The 19362-nt window shown below is 40.4% G+C and overlaps 1 protein-coding gene across 1 annotated transcript in view; it reads left to right on the top strand.

Moving 5' to 3' along the window:
• Positions 1-18370: 18370 nt before the first annotated feature.
• Positions 18371-19362, top strand: part of LOC149173886 (uncharacterized) — a 34436-nt gene continuing 33444 nt past the window's right edge. The window contains exons 1-2 of the mRNA XM_089424767.1: positions 18371-18572; positions 18663-18863. Of these exons, the coding sequence (XP_089280893.1) occupies positions 18747-18863 (117 nt within the window). The 5' untranslated portion in view covers positions 18371-18572; positions 18663-18746. The remainder of the gene's footprint in view (positions 18573-18662; positions 18864-19362) is intronic.

The raw sequence follows: 19362 nt of genomic DNA, 5'->3' as shown, positions 1-19362 counted from the left end.
GAGTGGAACCCTTCTTCTTTGAGCAGCTTGGCGCTGCTCACGGATGCTCTGCAGCTCCATGATCGTCTGTTGGTCTTCAAGCTGTTTGTTTCTTCGCTCCAGGTAGTTCATGTTCCACTTGGCCCTTTCTAAATCAATGGTCAAGTCTTCAATCTCTGATTGCTGCTCTTTGATTATCTCTATAAGATCCTCATTGGTGGGTTCTGCATCTGTCTCATCATCCTAGAGGAGAACAAACTTGGTCTCATGCTCACCTGATGGCCCTTCCTCCTGCACTGAATCCTTGCCCTTACCCTGCTCCTGTGATGCTGATGGCGGAAGCGAGGCCCCTTCCACCCCGAGTGTAGATAACACTCGCTTTGATGCTGCAAAAAACGGCCTGGTGCCTTTCGGATAGCCTCTCTGATATGTGATGAAAACTGGCATGGTGGCAGTCTCATGGCTCTCAAACTGATGTGAAGGACTCTCCACCTCACGCTCAAACTGATGTGAAGGACCTCCTGTGTCATGCTCAAACTGATGTGAGGGACCTCCCACCTCATGTTCTGCCTCTGATATCACCGGTGGAGTGCTGAAGAAATCACGGGAGATGAAGTCCTCCCAAGCAATACCCTGCAATCCCAACTGGTGGTCCACTAAAATCCGGATGAGAGCAAAATGATCAACACTATTTAGCTGTTGTTGTGGGTCTTGCGCTGCATGAAGTTTTTCATCTTCTCAATGTTGTTGCAGATGAAGAATGGGAGGCTCATCATCCGCACCCTAGTGAAGTGCATGAGCAAGCGGATATGATAGGCATAAAGGCGAGAAAACCTCCCCTCGCAGCTGAAATACTTCATGATCAATATCATGAGTGGGGCATACTCATCCCTCAAAAACCTAAAATGAAAAACCCTGGTGAGCTGGCTCAGGCAGCTGTTCTTGATGTAAGGCTCATAGTGATGCCTCTCCACCTTCTTTTTCTTATGCCACTGCTCCCCAACGTTAGGTATCCCTGTTGCCACTGATATAGCCTCCGGTGTCAAGGTGAAAGTGACCCCAGCTAGGACAGATTGGCCTCCCTGTAGATGAAGTGCGAAAATGCGGGCCAACTCATGATGTACTCTGACATTTGCCACCCTTTGGCAAAATTCATAACATTCCAAGTGGTGGAAACAAGACATGGAAAGTGGGCATGCCTGTAGCTCTGTGAGGGTGTTGGGCTCGTCTCTGAGATGTTTGCCACTCTGGTGATGTCTCCTATGGGCCCTCTCTCCTGAAGATGTGTCACTGTGTGTATCCCCCTCATAATCTGATGAATTTTCTGATGCCATCACTGTTGCTTGTACCCTAAGTTTAATGCTGCCCTTTGAATCCAATGACACTGATGAATGCTCTGAAAATCTGTTACCAAGGGGACAATAAAACAGGGGAGCATTAGGAGGGGAATGATGAAAAGGGAATAGGGGTTTAAAGGGGAAATTTATCAGGGATTTGGGAGTGTTTGGAGTGTGGTTTTGATGGGGTAGGGTTAAGGACATTTTGAGCTATAGGAGTAAAGGGGACAAAGGGATATGTTTACAATGTAGCTAGGGTAACTATTAGGGGAAAATGCTCCAGGGGAATTAGCTGATAGAGGTAGGATAGGAGCACATTTAGCAATCAAGTTACTGTAGCAAAACCCTAGCTCTTTGCCCTTCTTTGTGTCTTTTTTGTGTTTGCTTAATAAAAATTTGCTTTTGATTTCATGGTTGCCAACATCATATTTTTCTTTGAGTTTAGGATCAGTGGTGAAGGTATCTAGGGCCACCTCTGCAAATTTGAGAGCCATTTATGAAAATGTGGGAGATTTGGTGCTTTTTTAGGCTCACAGGGCCTGTGCGCCGCGCGCTTTTCCCATTGCGCCGCGCGCCGGGTATGCGTCGCGCCAGTGCATTATTTACACTGCAGCCGGGCTCCCAGTGCGCCGCGCGCTCTGAGTGCGTCGTGCACTGTCAAACGACACAACTTTGCTTGGAACTCTGGGGATGGGTCTTAGTGGAGGTTTTTAAGGGGTTTTATTAAGAGATATGGGGGATATGGAGGTGAAAAAAATGAGGGGCGAGGGGACAAGGAGAGGGGAGCAAAACCTTGGTGGCATCTTCACAAATTGGCAACCCCGTTTATCATTTTTTCTTGATGATTATTTCATGGATGGCCATTGTGCTTTTGGGCACCATTAGACATCTTAAAAACCCCATATTAATGACAAAAGTGATGGAGAAGAGGTGTCAATCATGGCCTACCTCTTGATTCGCTGGCTTCACTGAGATCTGAATTGAATTGCAATGTTTTTTAGGCCCCTGGCTGTGTGCGTCATGCGCCAAGCCCAGTGTGCCGCGCGCCCTGAGTGCGTCGCGCCCTTGTGGATTTTGCACTGTGGGATCGCTGCCAATGTGTTGCGCCTTCTATGTGTGCCGCGCTCCCTGGTGTGTGCACCGTGCCCTGTGGAAACCAGCTCTTCTTCACTCAAACCCTCATGAATTTGCTCTTTCACCTTTCTAATTTCTCTCCAAGGTTGCCAAAGCACAAATGGTTTTTGTTTTGGGCAAAAACAAGTATATATAGGCTTTGGGAGAGTTGGGTTTAATTTTTTCCTCTTTGAAGACCCACTTTCTAATGTTTGAGTTTTGCACTTTTCATTGACTTTAAAACACTCTGCTTTTTCCCTTTTTCTTTGAAATTTTGGCTCTCATGATAAAATTTTCGGCATTTCTTTGCGGTGACTGTGTGACTGGGGCATCTAGCTTTGAAATCCATGACTACATCTGAAAATGTCAACTGGCGATTTTTTGGAAAATTTTGTCATAGTTGACCTTGTTTGACTTTTCTTCAAAACAGAGTTTTGAAGAAGAGTTGATGTCTCTTCAGGTGATGATGAAGCTTTCTGAACTGTAGCTGTATAAGGTCTCCCTCTATCCTACATGGCTTGTTCTGGACATGTTTTTTCAAAGACCACATTGATGATTTCCTAGACCCAGCAAACAAAAGGACTTTTACCTGTAATATGACCAGACCTTGGCTATCATGAACTTCAGTGATTATGGACCAAGACATGAACCAGCAGGGGCCAGAGATGAAGGAAAATGACCAGCATGACTATCTCCGTCAGATCATGGCATGTCCCTAGCGACATGAGATGAGTGGATGGAGCGGGACACCTAAAATTGAAATGCACAAAGAGTTTTGATCTCTGACGGAGGGCTGACCAGACCGACTCTAACATTGGCTCCAATGGGGGATGGCAGCACCTTGGAGGTGCCAAGAACTGCAGATCTTTGGGTGAGCAGACAGTGCCTTTGTCCACTGGGCTATGGAGTCCATTATTCCGACAAACCAACATGACTCAATTTATTGACTGAAACTTGACTGAAACTTACTCAATGCGAACTGAAATGACTGAAAAACTTGACTCTATGCAAAAGGAAATGACTCGTGACTGACTTAACTAAAACAAGTATTTACAAAGCTTGTTCAATGGCAGCAGTCCATCAAGATTCGAGGGTTTCAAATCAAGATGACAGCCACCTGCATACTAATGCAATATGTACAATCATGTGTAATGTGTCTTCCAATGTAACCAATCAAGTAGATGCCTCCTTGATTGATTCTCCTGATCAGATCTTCTGGTCAACAATAGATACTTGTAACTGGGCATCCAAAAAACTAATTGACCTTGATCTCCTTCATCACCAAATACTGCAATAATCACCTTCACGGCTGACTATAGTAAATCTGCCATTGGATCCTGAAGAACATGAAGATTTTCTTCCTGCTGAAGAAACAAGGTGTCCTTTGCTTCAAATTCTGATCTTCCTTCATCATGTGCTTCAGTAAAACTATGCTCCTGGGCTTCAAAAAACTCTGAACAGGTAGATGAGAAGATATCTTCTTGGAAAAGCATTTCAACACATGAAACATATGAAGAGGAATCTGAATGGAAATCCTGAATGTTTTGATCTTCTGTGGTGTGAATGTATTGAATGAAGGTCTCATCTTGTTTTTTTATACACTGACTGGATTACCTCCTCATGAAGGCTGTATTCTAATGAACTAAGAACATTTGGATCCAAAACTTTGTCTTCTTCATCCCAGATGATTTCAGCAGCAGAGTTCTCTTTCATAGGATTCTGTACTAGGCATCCTTGGTCATCACAGTTTGAATCTGGAACTGAAATAGTTGTCCTAACATTATCACATTCTGAAATTAGAACTGAACTTACTTGCATGCCGTCTTCTTCTATTGACAGATCTGAACCGACACTTTTTCTTTCATCAACTTCAGCCATATGGAACTCTTCAACCTGCTGATCTATTTCATATAATTCATGTTGACTATCAAGATGCAGAATTATTTCCGTACTACAATCTTGATCATGCTGCAAATTTTCATGATCGTCTTTATGCTGCTGAAAGGGATTTTCATACAGGGCTTCCATGATCTCATCATCCATGAAAATATCATCTTCATAATATTTTTCAAGGCTTTCAATAAAAGTAGAAGCATGTTTGCAACAGTCATGAACTAGATTCAATGATGGATAAGATTCTTTATACTTCTCAAAGAATATTGAATGAAAATCCTTTAGACAATAAATGGAAGTAGGTGGCAAAATTTCATACCAAGATCGGGCTTCATCTTCCAGAGTAGCCATAAATATCTTCATTAAGCAATCTTCAGGAAAATCAACCTTCAACTTGCGAATATGCATGTGAAATTGAACTAGATGTAAATCAACGTCCTTCTTACCATCATCTTTAAATGTAGGTAGATTCCTTGACCAATTTAATTTTGGAATCTTATTTGGAAAGCCTGGAATGTGATCTTGGCACATGGGAGCGTATCTTCTTGCAATCCGATCCATCTTGAAAATGTCAAAGCTACTGATCTCTCTACAGTTGAGTCACCCTGAAGCACTGGTTGCTAGATTCTTCAGTGAAAGGAGTCGCCAGGTGAATGATTTCAGCCGTCTTCTTATGTCTGATCGTTGTTCACCATCAACAATCAGCTCTGAACTTGAGATATGTACTGGGGCAAAACAATCTTCAAGAAAACCATTTTCTCCCCAGTATGGTCGCCACTATGTTAGCGCTCGAATCTGCCTAAGGCTTGAATGAAGGCGAGGTTCAAGGCAACATCAAACCAAGCTCAGTCTAGTAGCTAGCCCTACCAGAGCAGGAGAGGGCTCTCTCTGAGTCACACTAAGCGAATGGATAAGCAAAATGGTCTAAGATGACTTACAATGCGATGTTTAACTTAGGCTAGTAAGTGAAAAAGGATTTTGGAGAAGATTTTTGAAGTGACCGAGCTTCTGGGATGTATATGGGACTGGCGCTTAGCAAAGAACAGAGAATTGAGAATGAAGGCACAGATTATTCCGTGAGGCAAGGTAGGCGGGAAGCGCAACAATTTCAACTTAAGGTGACGTGGAATGGAAAGATTGTTGAAGATGGTGAAAATGGCATGGTCGCATGAATCCTTTTCAACAGAAGAATAACACTGCACATGAAATTTTCCCACAGGGAGAGCAATATAAATTGAATTCTACCTAATCTCACTTAGAAAATTTCACTGAAATGAAACATGAAATGAATTATGAAACATTACAAGATACATATGGAACATAATAACACATTTGCTACACTCACAACCACAAGAATCTCATGAAACAGAGCCGCTGCCTTTCATTAACTCTCTATAAAAAATAGACAGTGCAGAAACAGAGTTTCTTTCCCACAATCTCCCAGAAGTTACAAGCCAGCCAACCCTTTGCAAATAACTTGCATACAATATATAGAAAGTGTAGAGAAGAGATGGAATGCCCAGGGGTTGGGAAGTTACTCAAATCATTTCGAAAAGGAGATGGAGAGCCAACCATCAGCTACAGGTGCAGCGCTCTCAAGCATGCCATTTGGCTGGGGTGACCCTTTGCATTCTTTTGCCACTTGGATAGATGCCCACCTGGAGAGAAAAATCTTTAAAAGCCGCCTTTGGTGCCATAAAACTGAAGCGTAGATGACCAGGCCCACTTGGAGAAGTCGCGACCCGAAATTTCGCGAAACGGGAGCAATTTGGCAGTTTTTTCCCCTGTGCGCCGCGCCAAATTCCCTGTGCGTCATGCCACTTTGGAGCCTATTTTGGGGCACTTGCAGGTGTCCAAAATGTGCCCAAGTGGGCTTGTTTGAAAGCTTGTCCTGTCTACTTTCCAACCCAACTAGAATTTATAAATTTTAAGCTCATTGTCTCCTCCAAAACTTCATTCTCCCAAGACTGCTTTCTGTGTGTCCAAAAAGTGGCAGAGAGGCCATTTTTGGGTGTTTTTTGACCTTTAGGAGACCCAAAACTTGTCAAAATATTTTGCTCGGACACCAGTAGACATATTTTCCGATTCCGAATCTGAATATGCAAGCCATTCCTCGATTAGAGTGCTAGAATTTTAGCGTCGCGCCAGTGGCGCGGCGCACAGGGAGAAATTTCTTGTTTTGTGCCCAAAAATTTTGCCTGTGACCAAAATTTGCCCAAATTTTTTGAAATTTGGGCTGGAGGTTCCCTATGAAGTGCTTTGCTGTGCCAAGGAAGCCTCAGCCAAGATTCGAAGCCGATCTTGCTCCTTTGCCTCCTTTGCCCTTTTTGCCTCTTTTCTTGCTTTGCTCAATTTTGTCTTTAGGCTCCTGATTCTTGCCTTGGAACTCATGTTGTGGGCCTGGTAGTGATAAGTCATGCACCTCAGCATGTCTTTCTCCCTGTTTTCTTTGTCCAACAACCTCTCCAAATGCATGTTGACCCTCTCAAGGTTGGACTCCCGGTCTTCATTGATTTCTTGCTCCAAAGAGGTGAGCGGAACCCTTCTTCTTTGAGCAGCTTGGCGCTGCTCACGGATGCTCTGCAGCTCCATGATCGTCTGTTGGTCTTCAAGCTGTTTGTTTCTCCGCTCCAGGTAGTTCATGTTCCACTTGGCCCTTTCTAAATCAATGGTCAAGTCTTCAATCTCTGATTGCTGCTCTTTGATTATCTCTATAAGCTCCTCATTGGTGGGTTCTGCATCTGTCTCATCATCCTGGAGGAGAACAAACTTGGTCTCATGCTCACCTGATGGCCCTTCCTCTTGCACTGAATCCTTTCCCTTACCCTGCTCCTATGATGCTGATGGCGGAAGCGAGGCCCCTACCACCCCGGGTGGAGATAACACTCGCTTTGATGCTGCAAACAACGGTCTAGTGCCTTTCGGATAGCCTCTCTGATATGTGATGAAAACTGGCATGGTGGCAGTCTCATGGCTCTCAAACTGATGTGAAGGACTCTCCACCTCACGCTCAAACTGATGTGAAGGACCTCCTATGTCATGGTCAAACTGATGCGAGGGACCTCCCACCTGAGGTTCTGCCTCTGATATCACCGGTGGAGTGTTGAAGAAATCATGAGAGATGAAGTCCTCCCAAGCAATACCCTGCAATCCCAACTGATGGTCCACTAAAATCCGAATGAGAGCAAAATGATAGACACTGTTTAGCTGTTGTTGTGGGGTCTTGCGCTGCATGAAATTTTTCATCTTCTCAATGTTGTTGCAGATGAAGAATGGGAGGCTCATCATCTGCACCCTGGTGAAGTGCATGAGCAAGCGGATATGATAGGCATAAAGGCGAGAAAACCTCCCCTCGCAACTGAAATACTTCATGATCAATCTCATGAGTGGGGCATACTCATCCCTCAAAAACCTGAAAGGAAAAACCCTGGTGAGCTGGCTCAGGCAGTTGTTCTTGATGTAAGGCTCATAGTGATGCCTCTCCACCTTCTTTTTCTTATGCCACTGCTCCCCAATGTTAGGTATCCTTGTTGCCACTGATATAGCCTCCAGTGTCAAGGTGAAAGTGACCCCAACCAGGACAGATTGGCCTCCCTGTAGATGAAGTGCGAAAAGGCGGGCCAACTCATGATGTACTCTGACATTTACCACCCTTTGGCAAAATTCATAACATGCCAAGTGCTGGAAATAAGACATGGCAAGTGGGTATGTCTATAGCTCTGTGAGGGTGTTGGGCTCATCTCTGAGATGTTTGCCACTCCGGTGATGTCTCCTATGGGCCCTCTCTCCTGAAGATGTGTCACTGTGTGTATCCCCCTCATAATTTGATGAATTTTTTGATGCCATCACTGCTGCTTGTACCCTGAGTTTAATGCTGCCCTTTGAATCCAATGACACTGATGAATGCTCTGAAAATCTGTTACCAAGGGGAAAATAAAACAGGGGAGCGTTAGGAGGGGAATGATGAAAAGGGGAATAGGGGTTTAAAGGGGAAATTTCTCAGGGATTTGGGAGTGTTTGGAGTGTGATTTTGATGGGGTAGGGTTAAGGACATTTTGAGCTATAAGAGTAAAGGGGACAAAGGGATATGTTTACAATGTAACTAGGGTAACTATTAGGGGAAAATGCTCCAGGGGAATTAGCTGATAGAGGTAGGGTAGGAGCACATTTAGCAATCAAGTTATTGTAGCAAAACCCTAGCTCTTTGCCCTTCTTTGTGTCATTTTTGTGTTTGCTTAATAAAAATTTGCTTTTGATTTCATGGTTGCCAACATCATATTTTTCTTTGAGTTTAGGATCAGTGGTGAAGGTATCTAGGGCCACCTCCGCAAATTTGAGAGCCATTTATGAAAATCTGGGAGATTTGGTGCTTTTTTTGGCTCACATGCCTGTGCACCGCGCACTTTGCCCAGTGTGCCGCGCGCTGGGTATGCGCCGCACGCTGGGTATGTGCCGCGCCAGTGCATTATTGACACTACGGCCGGGCTCCCAGTGCGCCGCGCGCCCTGAGTGTGCCGCGCGCCCTGAGTGTGCCGCGCCACCTTGTGTGTGCGCCGCGCACTGTCAAACGACACAACTTTGCTTGGAACTCTGGGGATGGGTCTTAGTGGAGGTTTTTAAGGGGTTTTCTTAGGAGATATGGGGGATATGGAGGTGAAAAAAATGAGGGGCGAGGGGACAAGGAGAGGGGAGCAAAACCTTGGTGGCATCTTCACAAATTGGTAACCCCGTTTATCGTTTTCGCTTGATGATTATTTCATGGATGGCCATTGTGCTTTTAGGCACCATTAGACATCTTAAAAACCCCATATTAATGACAAAAGTGATGGATAAGAGGTGTCAATCATGGCCTACCTCTTGATTCGTTGGCTTCACTGAGATCTGAATTGAATTGTAATGTTTTTAGGCCCCTGGCTATGTGCGTCGTGTGCCAAGCCCAGTGCACCACGCGCCCTAAGTGCGTCGTGCCCTTGTGGATTTTGCACTGCGGGATGGCTGCCAATGCGTCGCGCCTTCTGTGTGCGCCGCGCTCCCTGGTGTGTGCACCGCGCCCTGTGGAAACTGGCTCTTCTTCACTCAAACCCTCATGAATTTGCTCTTTCACCTTTCTAATTTCTCTCCAAGGTTGCCAAAGCACAAATGGTTTTTGTTTTGGGCATAAACAAGTATATATAGGCTTTGGGAGAGTTGGGTTTAATTTTTTCCTCTTTGAAGACCCACTTTCTAATGTTTGAGTTTTGCACTTTTCATTGACTTTAAAACACTCTGCTTTTTCCCTTTTTCTTTGAAATTTTGACTCTCATGATAAAATTTTCAGCATTTCTTTGCGGTGACTGTGTGACTGGGGCATCTGGCTTTGAAATACATGACTGCATCTGAAAATGTCAACTAGCGATTTTTTGGAAAATTTTGTCATAGTTTACCTTGTTTGACTTTTCTTCAAAACAGAGTTTTGAATAAGAGTCGATGTCTCTTCAGGTGATGATGAAGCTTTCTGAACTGTAGCTGTATAAGGTCTCCCTCTATCCTGCATGGCTTGTTCTGGACATGTTTTTTCAAAGACCACATTGATGATTTCCTAGACCCAGCAAACAAAAGGACTTTGACCTGTAATATGACCAGACGTTGGCTATCATGAATTTCAGTGATTATGGACCAAGACCTGAACCAGCAGGGGCCAGAGATGAAGGAAAATGACCAACATGACTATCTCCGTCAGATCATGGCATGTCCCTAGCGAAATGCAGCTGAGTGGATGGAGCGGGACACCTAAAATTGAAATGCACAAAGAGTTTTGATCTCTGACGAAGGGCTGACCAGACTGACTCTAACACATCAAACCATCAAGCATATCCTACCATCATGCCCTCTGTCACTTTGACCCAATGCTCAAAAGATTCCTCAAAAATAAATCACTCTTGTCCTGCTTCATGTCGATTGATGTAGGACACCTTACTGCCTACCTTTCGACAGGTCTCTTCCTATTGACTTCGACACTCTATCTAGGAAAAATACCCAGAAACACTTCAATGCCTTGGTACTTGCAGACATCAGTGGCAGGTCACCTTCTGTTTGATCAGATTGGCTCTTGGTTAAATGCTTCTACGAGTGTTCGATGACAAAAGCATTTTTCGCACTCGCTAGATTGTACTGTGCATCTTGGAGACCATCACGATTATCGGTGGACATCCTCGCGTTTGTCAACAGTCTCCATTATTGACTGGTAATCAAGCAATTCCGTGCATGTTCGACATAAATGCCTATATTCACATGTATTGATCTATGATGTTTAGTGAAGCGGAAATCAAGACCTTGGGTAGAGGATTGCATCACTCAGCCTTGTTTTCTCTCCCAAGTTACGATTATTGTTTTTTGGAGACAGCTCATCAAAATGATCCTATTATGACATAGGTTCCGCATTGTGCTTATCGGCAGCCATCATCATCATATCTCTTGATAAAATCACTCTGACATAGCTACTGAGCGTGGGAATGCCGGACTCAGGACATGATTTTAGTTGTTATATATATATGTGTGTGTGTGTGTGTGTGTGTATGTTGTATCAGGTTTCCCATATCGCCCAAAGCTATGATCCTCTCTCTCTTTCTTCCAAAGAATAGGAAAGTTAAATATAAAGTATTTTTGCCATCATCGCAGCCTCTGATCTCACACTTTAGGGGGCATCTGTTATACAGGAAAATGACCTCCTCATCAGCTCAAAGGACAAAGACATGATCACTGAAGGACTGACCAAGTTCACAGGCCTAGTTGTTAAGCTAACGTTGTCTAGAGACTATCAACCTGCTTTATAAAGCTTATCAGCAAGCCTAAGGGTGCGTTAGTGCCTGGGGTAGCTCTACTTGTCACCTCGTCAACAGCATTAGTGACCCTACATCAGTTTCTATCGGTCAAATGAGTGAATTGACTGAGAAAATATCCCTAGATTCTCTCGTATGTCAGCTCATAAAAGCAGGGAAACATCATAACTCGACTTGTTTGGGGGAATTACTCATTCCTAATGGAGTATGCAAACGGGAAAGATCAATAAGGCATGGAAACATCACTGCTTTTGCCTAATGGAACTCATGAAGGACTTGGCAACCCTAAACTTACATGCTATATATGCAAGGCTTGGGCCATTATGGAAGAGGTCGAAACATTTGAAAGGATTGCCTGTTTGACTATCGAGCAGAGTCTTAGACTAAGGCATTAAAAGAGGTTAAGAATGGAGAGAGAGAGAGGAGCTGGAGTGCTAAGGGAAGGTTGATGCAACTAATGGTTGTAATCACTCTTTCTACATCAATATAGAACTGCAATTGTGTTTTCCACTCCATGATGTTGGTAGTATAACTTGTTTATATGTTTATTCAATATCTTTTAGCATGAATGGCTTAGTCATATGGAACTAGATATCTTTTATATGTTCATGCATTTGTTTATCAAGGTTTTATGCTATGATATTACGCTTGTCTTTGCTATGTGCAGGTTTTGATCTAGAGTCGGCTTAGGGGTCTTCCGCCTAGCTACATTGCTCTCTCTAGCAACACCACAATAAGACTCGAGGTAATCATTCCTTCTCGCTTTGGTATTTTTTTGTTAAACATAGATATGCATGTATATGTGTGATAGCTACAGTTAATTTGACTATCTGCCAAGGATCCGGGGAATATCCTTGAGGGTTTCTACATCACCAAACACTCGTGCATTAATCCCTATAGCACCGGCCATATGACTATATGATGGTAGTATAGACTTAGCACTCCAAGTAGCTGCAAGGAGGCACGGGACTATAAACTACATTTCTCGGGTTGTAGAGCTGCGCAACAAGAGGTCTGCACGGAACAGAAGAGTGCCACAGTATTAGTAGAAGTGCAAAGGGAGTTGTGTTATAGGAGAAGAGACTGTGCATCACAGCCAGAAAGTGACTGTTACTATCACTGTTCATGATTTGACAGTGAGAAAATGGTTAAAAGGAGCGAGGGGGAGGCATTTAAGGTTGAATTTAAGAGTGAGATATTTGGAAATCTATTGCCAATCTAGCATTTATGAGTGAATTTTCACTACAACAAAACCAGCGATTAGCGTCCATTTTTACTTCTTTTTTTGCATCTAGAACCCATTTTTGGTGCTATTTGCATCCATTTATCAAATATGGTGCAAAACTTGACACAAAATTTGCATCAAGTTTTGCACCAAATCTTACACCAAGTTTAGCACCAGGTATTGCAATAGGTTTTGCACCACGTTTTGCACCAAATTTTATGCCACGTTTTGTGTCATCCTTTACACCAGGTTTTGTTCCAGGTTTTGCATCAAGTTTGGCACCTAATTTTGTTTGACATACTTTTGCATCCTCATTTGCATCCACTTTTTGCACCTACACTTGCATCAACTTTGGCATCGACTTTTGCATCCTTTTTTGCATCCTTTTTTAAATCATTTTTTGCATCCATTTTTTCATCCATTTGTGCATCCCTTTTGCGCCAAGTTTTACATCGAGTTTTGTGTCTAGTTTTGCATATAATTTTGCATCTACTTTTGTTGCATCCACTTTTCCATCTTGTTTGGCATCCATATTTACATCCTCTTTTGCATCTATTATTGTACCCACTATTGCATCTAATATTTTTGTGCCACAATTAGCGCCTAGTTTGGCACCTCCTTTTGCACCCACTTTTGATTATAATTTTGCATCCATGTTTGCATCCTCATTTGCGTCTAGGTTTTCATCAACTACTACATCTATTTTTGCATCCCTTTTTGTATCCAATTTTGGACCAGGATTTGCATCGGGTTTTGTGTCTCGTTTTGCATCTACTTTTGCATCGACTTCTATTGCATCCACTTTTGCACACAATTTTGCATCCACTGTTGCACCCATTTTAAATTTCACTTTTTGCATCCCTTTTTACATCTTCATTTGCATCATACTTTGATTCTTTTTTTGCATCTATCATTACATCCACTTTTGTTATGCCACAATTTGCACCATGTTTTGCACTCACTGTTGTATCCACGTTTGCTTCCAATTTTGCATCCATGTTCACATCCTCTTTTGCATCAAATATTGCATCTATTTTTGCATCCACTTTTGTGTCAAGTTTATGCATTGGGTTTTGCATCTCGTTTTGTATCTACTTTTGCATCTACTTACATTGTATCCATTTTTTGCATCCAATTTTGTTTTGCCTGTTGCATCAATGTTTGCTTCCACTTTTACATCCATTTTTGCATCTTATTTTGCATATTTTTTGTCTATTGTTACATCCACTTTTGTTGCACCATATCTTGCGCCTACCATTGCAACCACATTTGCTTCCACGTTTGCATCCCATATTGCATCCACTTTTGTTTCATCCATTTTTGCATCTGCTTTTGTTTCCGTTGTTGCATCCACATTTGTTTCACCACAATTTGTGCCAAGTTTTACACCTACCATTGAACCCATGTTTGCTTCCACTTTTGCCTTCATGTTTGCATCCAAGTTTGCATTGACAATTGCATCTACTTTTGCATCCACTTTTGTGTCAGGTTTTTCATGTTGTTGTGCATCTACTTATGTTGTATCCACTTTTCATCCAATTTCACTTCTATTGTTGCCCCCATTTCTATGTTCGCTTTTGCATCCCTTTTCCAACACTCATCATATTTTCTGCATTGATGATATTCCTTATGGCATTGACAATTATGAACAATTGATGACAATGTCAATAATATTGACAATGATGAAAATGAAGATGATGGCGATGACATGAATTGTGATTATGATGATAAAGACGATAGTGGTTACAATGACAATGATGATGATGGCAATGATTATGATGATGACGATGCTAATGACGTTGGCGAATCTTCCCAATTTTAGATGTTGTCATTGTCATAATCATAAGCATTATCTTTGGTGTCATCATCATCATTTTCATCTAGGTCATCATCAAAAACTATAATGGCATGAATGATGATGATGATTACAACAATGTCGATAGAAATTACATTAATGATGATGATGGGGATGATAAAAATGACAATGATGATGATAATGGTGGTGATGATGATCATCATCGATCATCTCTAAAAAATAGAGTTGTTATTTCTCTTACATATATCAATGTGTCCTAAACAACCTTTTTCTAGCACTGATCACATTTTTTGGGTTGATGATATTTCTTACAACATCTACAATTATGAACAATTGCAAACAATGTCCATAATGATGATGATGATGGCATGGATGGTGATTATGATGATAATGTAATGATGGCAATAACAATGACAAGGATGTGATGATGATGACAATGATTATGATAATGAGAATGACCTTACAATCTTATGGATTCGTGAACAATTACTAGTTTCAATACCATCTTCTGGATACGTATTACTATCATACTTTTTAGATTTTCTGTCGCTCTTGAGGTATCTTACTATAATGGTGTTGTCAACACTAGAAAGATATCTTGTTGTAATGGTGGTTCTAATGTTAGCACTAGCAAAGTTTTTGTTAAATTTTGGTTAAAAAAAACTGATTTATGCAATTATTTTGACAATCTATGTAAAAAAGTAAATAACATCCAATTATTTTGACTGTAGTCCCATTGATTATCATGAATTCACCAGTCTGAAGACCATCTTCTACATACATATTATTATTAAACTTTTTGCATTATATCCCTCTTATATCTTGTTGTAATGGTAGTATTAGCACTAGAAAAATATCGTGTTGTAATGGTGATGTTAGTATTAGCACCAAAAAAATCACTAAATTTTGGTAAAAAAAAGTTTATCATTTATTTATTTTTAATTTGGGAAATTTTTGTTTTTATATTTTTTGTTTTTAATTCTATTTTTATGCAGTAATATTTTTTTTGGTTGAATTTTGGTAGTAACTAGTTTTTGGTCTAATCATATGTATTAACCGTGTTCTTTATGCTACAAGTCTAATTGTTGGGACAAAATTTCTCTTTCAAATAAGTTGCAAAAAGCATATAAATGGAAGAATAGCGATGACAACTATTTTCATTGTCCAACTGTTCAGTATATCATGTATGAAAATATTCAACATTTTTATAAATAATGGATTAGAGGTGAGTCTGTAATTGTACATAATGTTTGGATGATACATAAAAACAAAGTTTGTTTCATTGATGCAGTTAAGATCTACTTTGGATACGAAACCCTAGGTTTGGAAGTATGCAAATAATGAATTTGGTTTACCTTTGATAACAAATGAAATTTTATTTATTTTTCCTCGTAAAACCAAGGAAGATATGGCAATAATTCTCGTTAGAAAACTACTTCTTGTTGAAGGTTTATAATTGGTTGCAAAAGTTCAACAACTGGGTATAGAAGTTTTTAGTTGCTATTAGGGAAACAATGTGATTATAGGTTTTAGCAGACATAGATCATTCTTGGTATTTGATTCACTTTGAGAATATAAGTACACCAAAGTGGATTAGGTTATGAGTGGATTGGCAAAGAAACCCTTATTTGTTCCTTTTAGTTTTTGAGATATCTCAAGTTCAACTAGTGCTATTAAATGGTTTCAAAGATGTTTGCTAGGGTTTTTCAACAAGGTCACTAGGTCCCAATGTAACATAGATACTTCATATTTGTTGAAAAGTAAAACCCCCACATAGCACTGAATAGATCATTAATGACTACCTAGAGAACTTAGACTAAATTAATCGTGGAAGTAAAAATTACAACCAAATTAATCATGAAAGTAAGAACTACAATTGAAAAAAACACACTTGGTAATATACTAGAATTCATCCTCGCCAAATCCAAAGTTGATGAATAATATGTTAAATCTTTAATGAAACTCATGAAAAATAATAAGCATGTTATCGATATAAGAGTGCATGAACTTGCTTAATGTATATTTGTTAATTGGAGATGATGAATATCTAAATAAAGTTGATGAATAATATGTTAAATATTTGATGAAACTCATGAAAGATAATAAGCATGTTTATCCATATAGGAGTGCACAAACTTTCTTAATGTGTAGTTTACGAGAAATTTTTCCAGCGTAAATCACAAGATATATCATTTGTTTAGGCGTTTCGAACCAACCAGTGTGGTTCATCATCAGGACAAGTTGAAGAATTAGATCCAACTTTGCATGTTAAATAGTTTGAGCAGAGGGGATATTTGCACCTTAGCCTTAACAACCCTTGCCCAAGATGAATCTATTTAATGGACTAGCTTGGATATGTTAGGTCTTGGATTTCCAGAGTACCCAATCAATGCTTAACTCCCTAGTCCTAGCCAAAATTCACTCCTATTGAAGAGACAACTTGAACAATCTTGCTAATAAGATTAACAAGTTCGTTCCTTTTGATTGATTTACAACAAACCTTAATGCCTCTCTTTTCTTATCCTCCTCTTCCATTCTCCAACAAAAACTTATTAATCTTATATCATAAACACTTTATATAGGTAAGCATTGTAATCATTTTCCTCAACTCACACGGTACCTTTACACCTCAACCCATATAAGTGGACCTAAGTCCATGGCACAACCCATCACACTCTAAGATGGTTCTAATTGTCTCCTCAAAACTAGGACATAACACACCTTAAATGCCAAATGGTTAAGTCATCCCAAATTTGTGGGATTTTTTCCTTCATGGAACACATTCTAGCTAGTGTTGATCAAACACAATGCACTAACACCACTAACACACACTAAAAGTCCTAGATACCCTTACGCTGTGGCACGCACCCAAGCACTTCGACTGCACCTCCATAAAATGCACCTTCAACTTTGGATGTCCCAAAATAGTAATATCCTAACCCAATATGGCCTACTTGTTAGATTTGTGTAGTTCCCTTCTTATCAGATCCTTGCACCTCCTTACACTCCATGGTAATTCTACTCTAATGGTCACCTTCCAAGTTCCAACACTTCCTTTCACACCATTACATAACCACCGATATACATTACAACAACCTCCAACGTCTTTAGTGGGTTGCACATCTATTTCACATTTCTTTTCCATCTTACAAAGTGGTAGTGCCAAGGAGAGAGTATCAAGTTGAATCAAGGATTGCTCACTTAGTACCACTACTAAGTTGCCTTCGTGCAACTTGTCAAATCCCTTAATTTTGTTTCACAACTTCTCATAGGGCTTAACTTGCTTGTATACACTTCTAAGTGAGACTACAATCCTCCAACCTCTCCTCTGCAACCCTTGTTAGAGTCTTCTTAGACGTGCAATCATGCCTCACGCTGAATATAACACTAGCATCCCAAATGTGCATGCTCATTCCATCTTTTAATGTTTCGCTGAAACCACATTATGGCACTGCTTAAAATGAAATGTTTACATCTTAAGACAATGTACCTACTTTGCTTATGACAATCTAAACTATGCAAGTGGCTAAGAGAGGACTATATTTTCCCAGGATGAAAATATAGGGTCTTACAACCCCATTCACACAATAATTTTAATATATTTCACCCGAAAAAAGATACATACCCTACTCCTTTCAAATTTATCATATAATTTTAAGAAATTAACACTTGTTATTAACTATTAAATAGACTTACTATATATTCTCCTTTGTTTGCACCCACCTTATATGTAAAAACATATAAATATTTTCAATACAACCAAATTAAAATCATATTTTTCCATTTAAAAATTATTAAATTGAAATTAAAAAGAATTACACCTAATAAACTTAAACAACAACCATAAAATTATATTATTATTATTATAAATATTTTATAACCTAACCAATAACCAAAAACATTATATAATTACTTCTTTAGTGATGTGAAAATAAAAAAAATGTATTTATTGTTTTAATAACACCTAATAAACTTAAACAACAACCATAAAATTATATTATTATAAATATTTTCCAACCTAACCAAGAACCAAAAACATTATATAGCTACTTAACTAGTGATGTAAAAATAAAAAAATGTATTTACGGTTTTTCACTATGAAATTAGCATTTTTGAAAAAGGTAAAGCTTTACTTTTCTTTACAAAACCCCTCCCAACCCAAACTTCGTTTACGTTCTAGAACAAGGAGGATCTGTTCGCTTTTCGCAGGGCGGGAGCGAAAACGAAATTGCAGAGATTTGCGAATTAGGGTTCACCAGTAGCAGACACTCGAACCCCACGATCGGTTCTTCAGTCCATTGACGGCGCCAAGGCATGTTCCATTTTTAACTTCAATGGATTTCCACCCGCACATTCAGTCTTCCACACAGAGAGGAGTACACGCATTTCAGGTTTCTGGTTCAAAATCCAGTGTGTTTTTAGCAGCCACTCTTGTATGTTTAGGTTTTAATCTCTGTGCTGCAATCTGTTACTGTTTGCAGGGATGGCGCTGGCATTTGATGAGTACGGGAGGCCATTTATCATAATAAAGGAGCAGGAGCAGAAGACTCGAATCAGAGGCTTAGATGCTCAGAAGGCCAACATTGCAGCCGCCAGGTCCGTTGCGAGAATCCTCCGCACCTCACTCGGCCCCAAGGGAATGGACAAGATGCTCCAGAGCCCTGACGGCGATGTCACCATCAGTAAGCTTCTCTTCCATTTATTGAATCTCTATTTCTGGGTCGGTAAAACCCCTTAAAAATCTAAAATTCTGAAACTAAGTAGAATTTATTTTAAAAAACTTATGATTCGTAAGTAGCAGTTACTTTAAAAAATTTATAGGTTTTCCGAAAGGAGTGAAATAAGCAAATACTCTGCGATCTGCTTACTCTTCCTCACAAACTGTGAGGCCCGCCGAGCTAGATGCTCTACATACGACGCTGACTGCCTACGAAAGCTCCCGAATGGGTGAATGTGTTGAGATGTCACTAACATTGAGAGATAGACACTTTCCAGGGATCTACTTGGCGTAGAGGTACTTTTGGCGGGCTTTTCACTAACCAAGAAACTTCGTTTACAAATTATTTTCCTCAAAATAACACCAATTGCTCGACAGCAGAAGGTTCATAAAGAAATGGAAATAATAATTTAAAGAAGAATTTCGGAATAAAGAAATAAATTATATAAATGTCCACAAATGAT

Source organism: Pinus tabuliformis, chromosome 4_2 (genome assembly GCF_031772625.1).
Source record: "Pinus tabuliformis cultivar Carrire ecotype Pingquan chromosome 4_2, CPIR1, whole genome shotgun sequence".
NCBI lineage: Eukaryota > Viridiplantae > Streptophyta > Pinopsida > Pinales > Pinaceae > Pinus > Pinus tabuliformis.
Note: the sequence above shows the minus strand (reverse complement) of the source record. Positions and strands in the feature narration are given on the sequence as shown.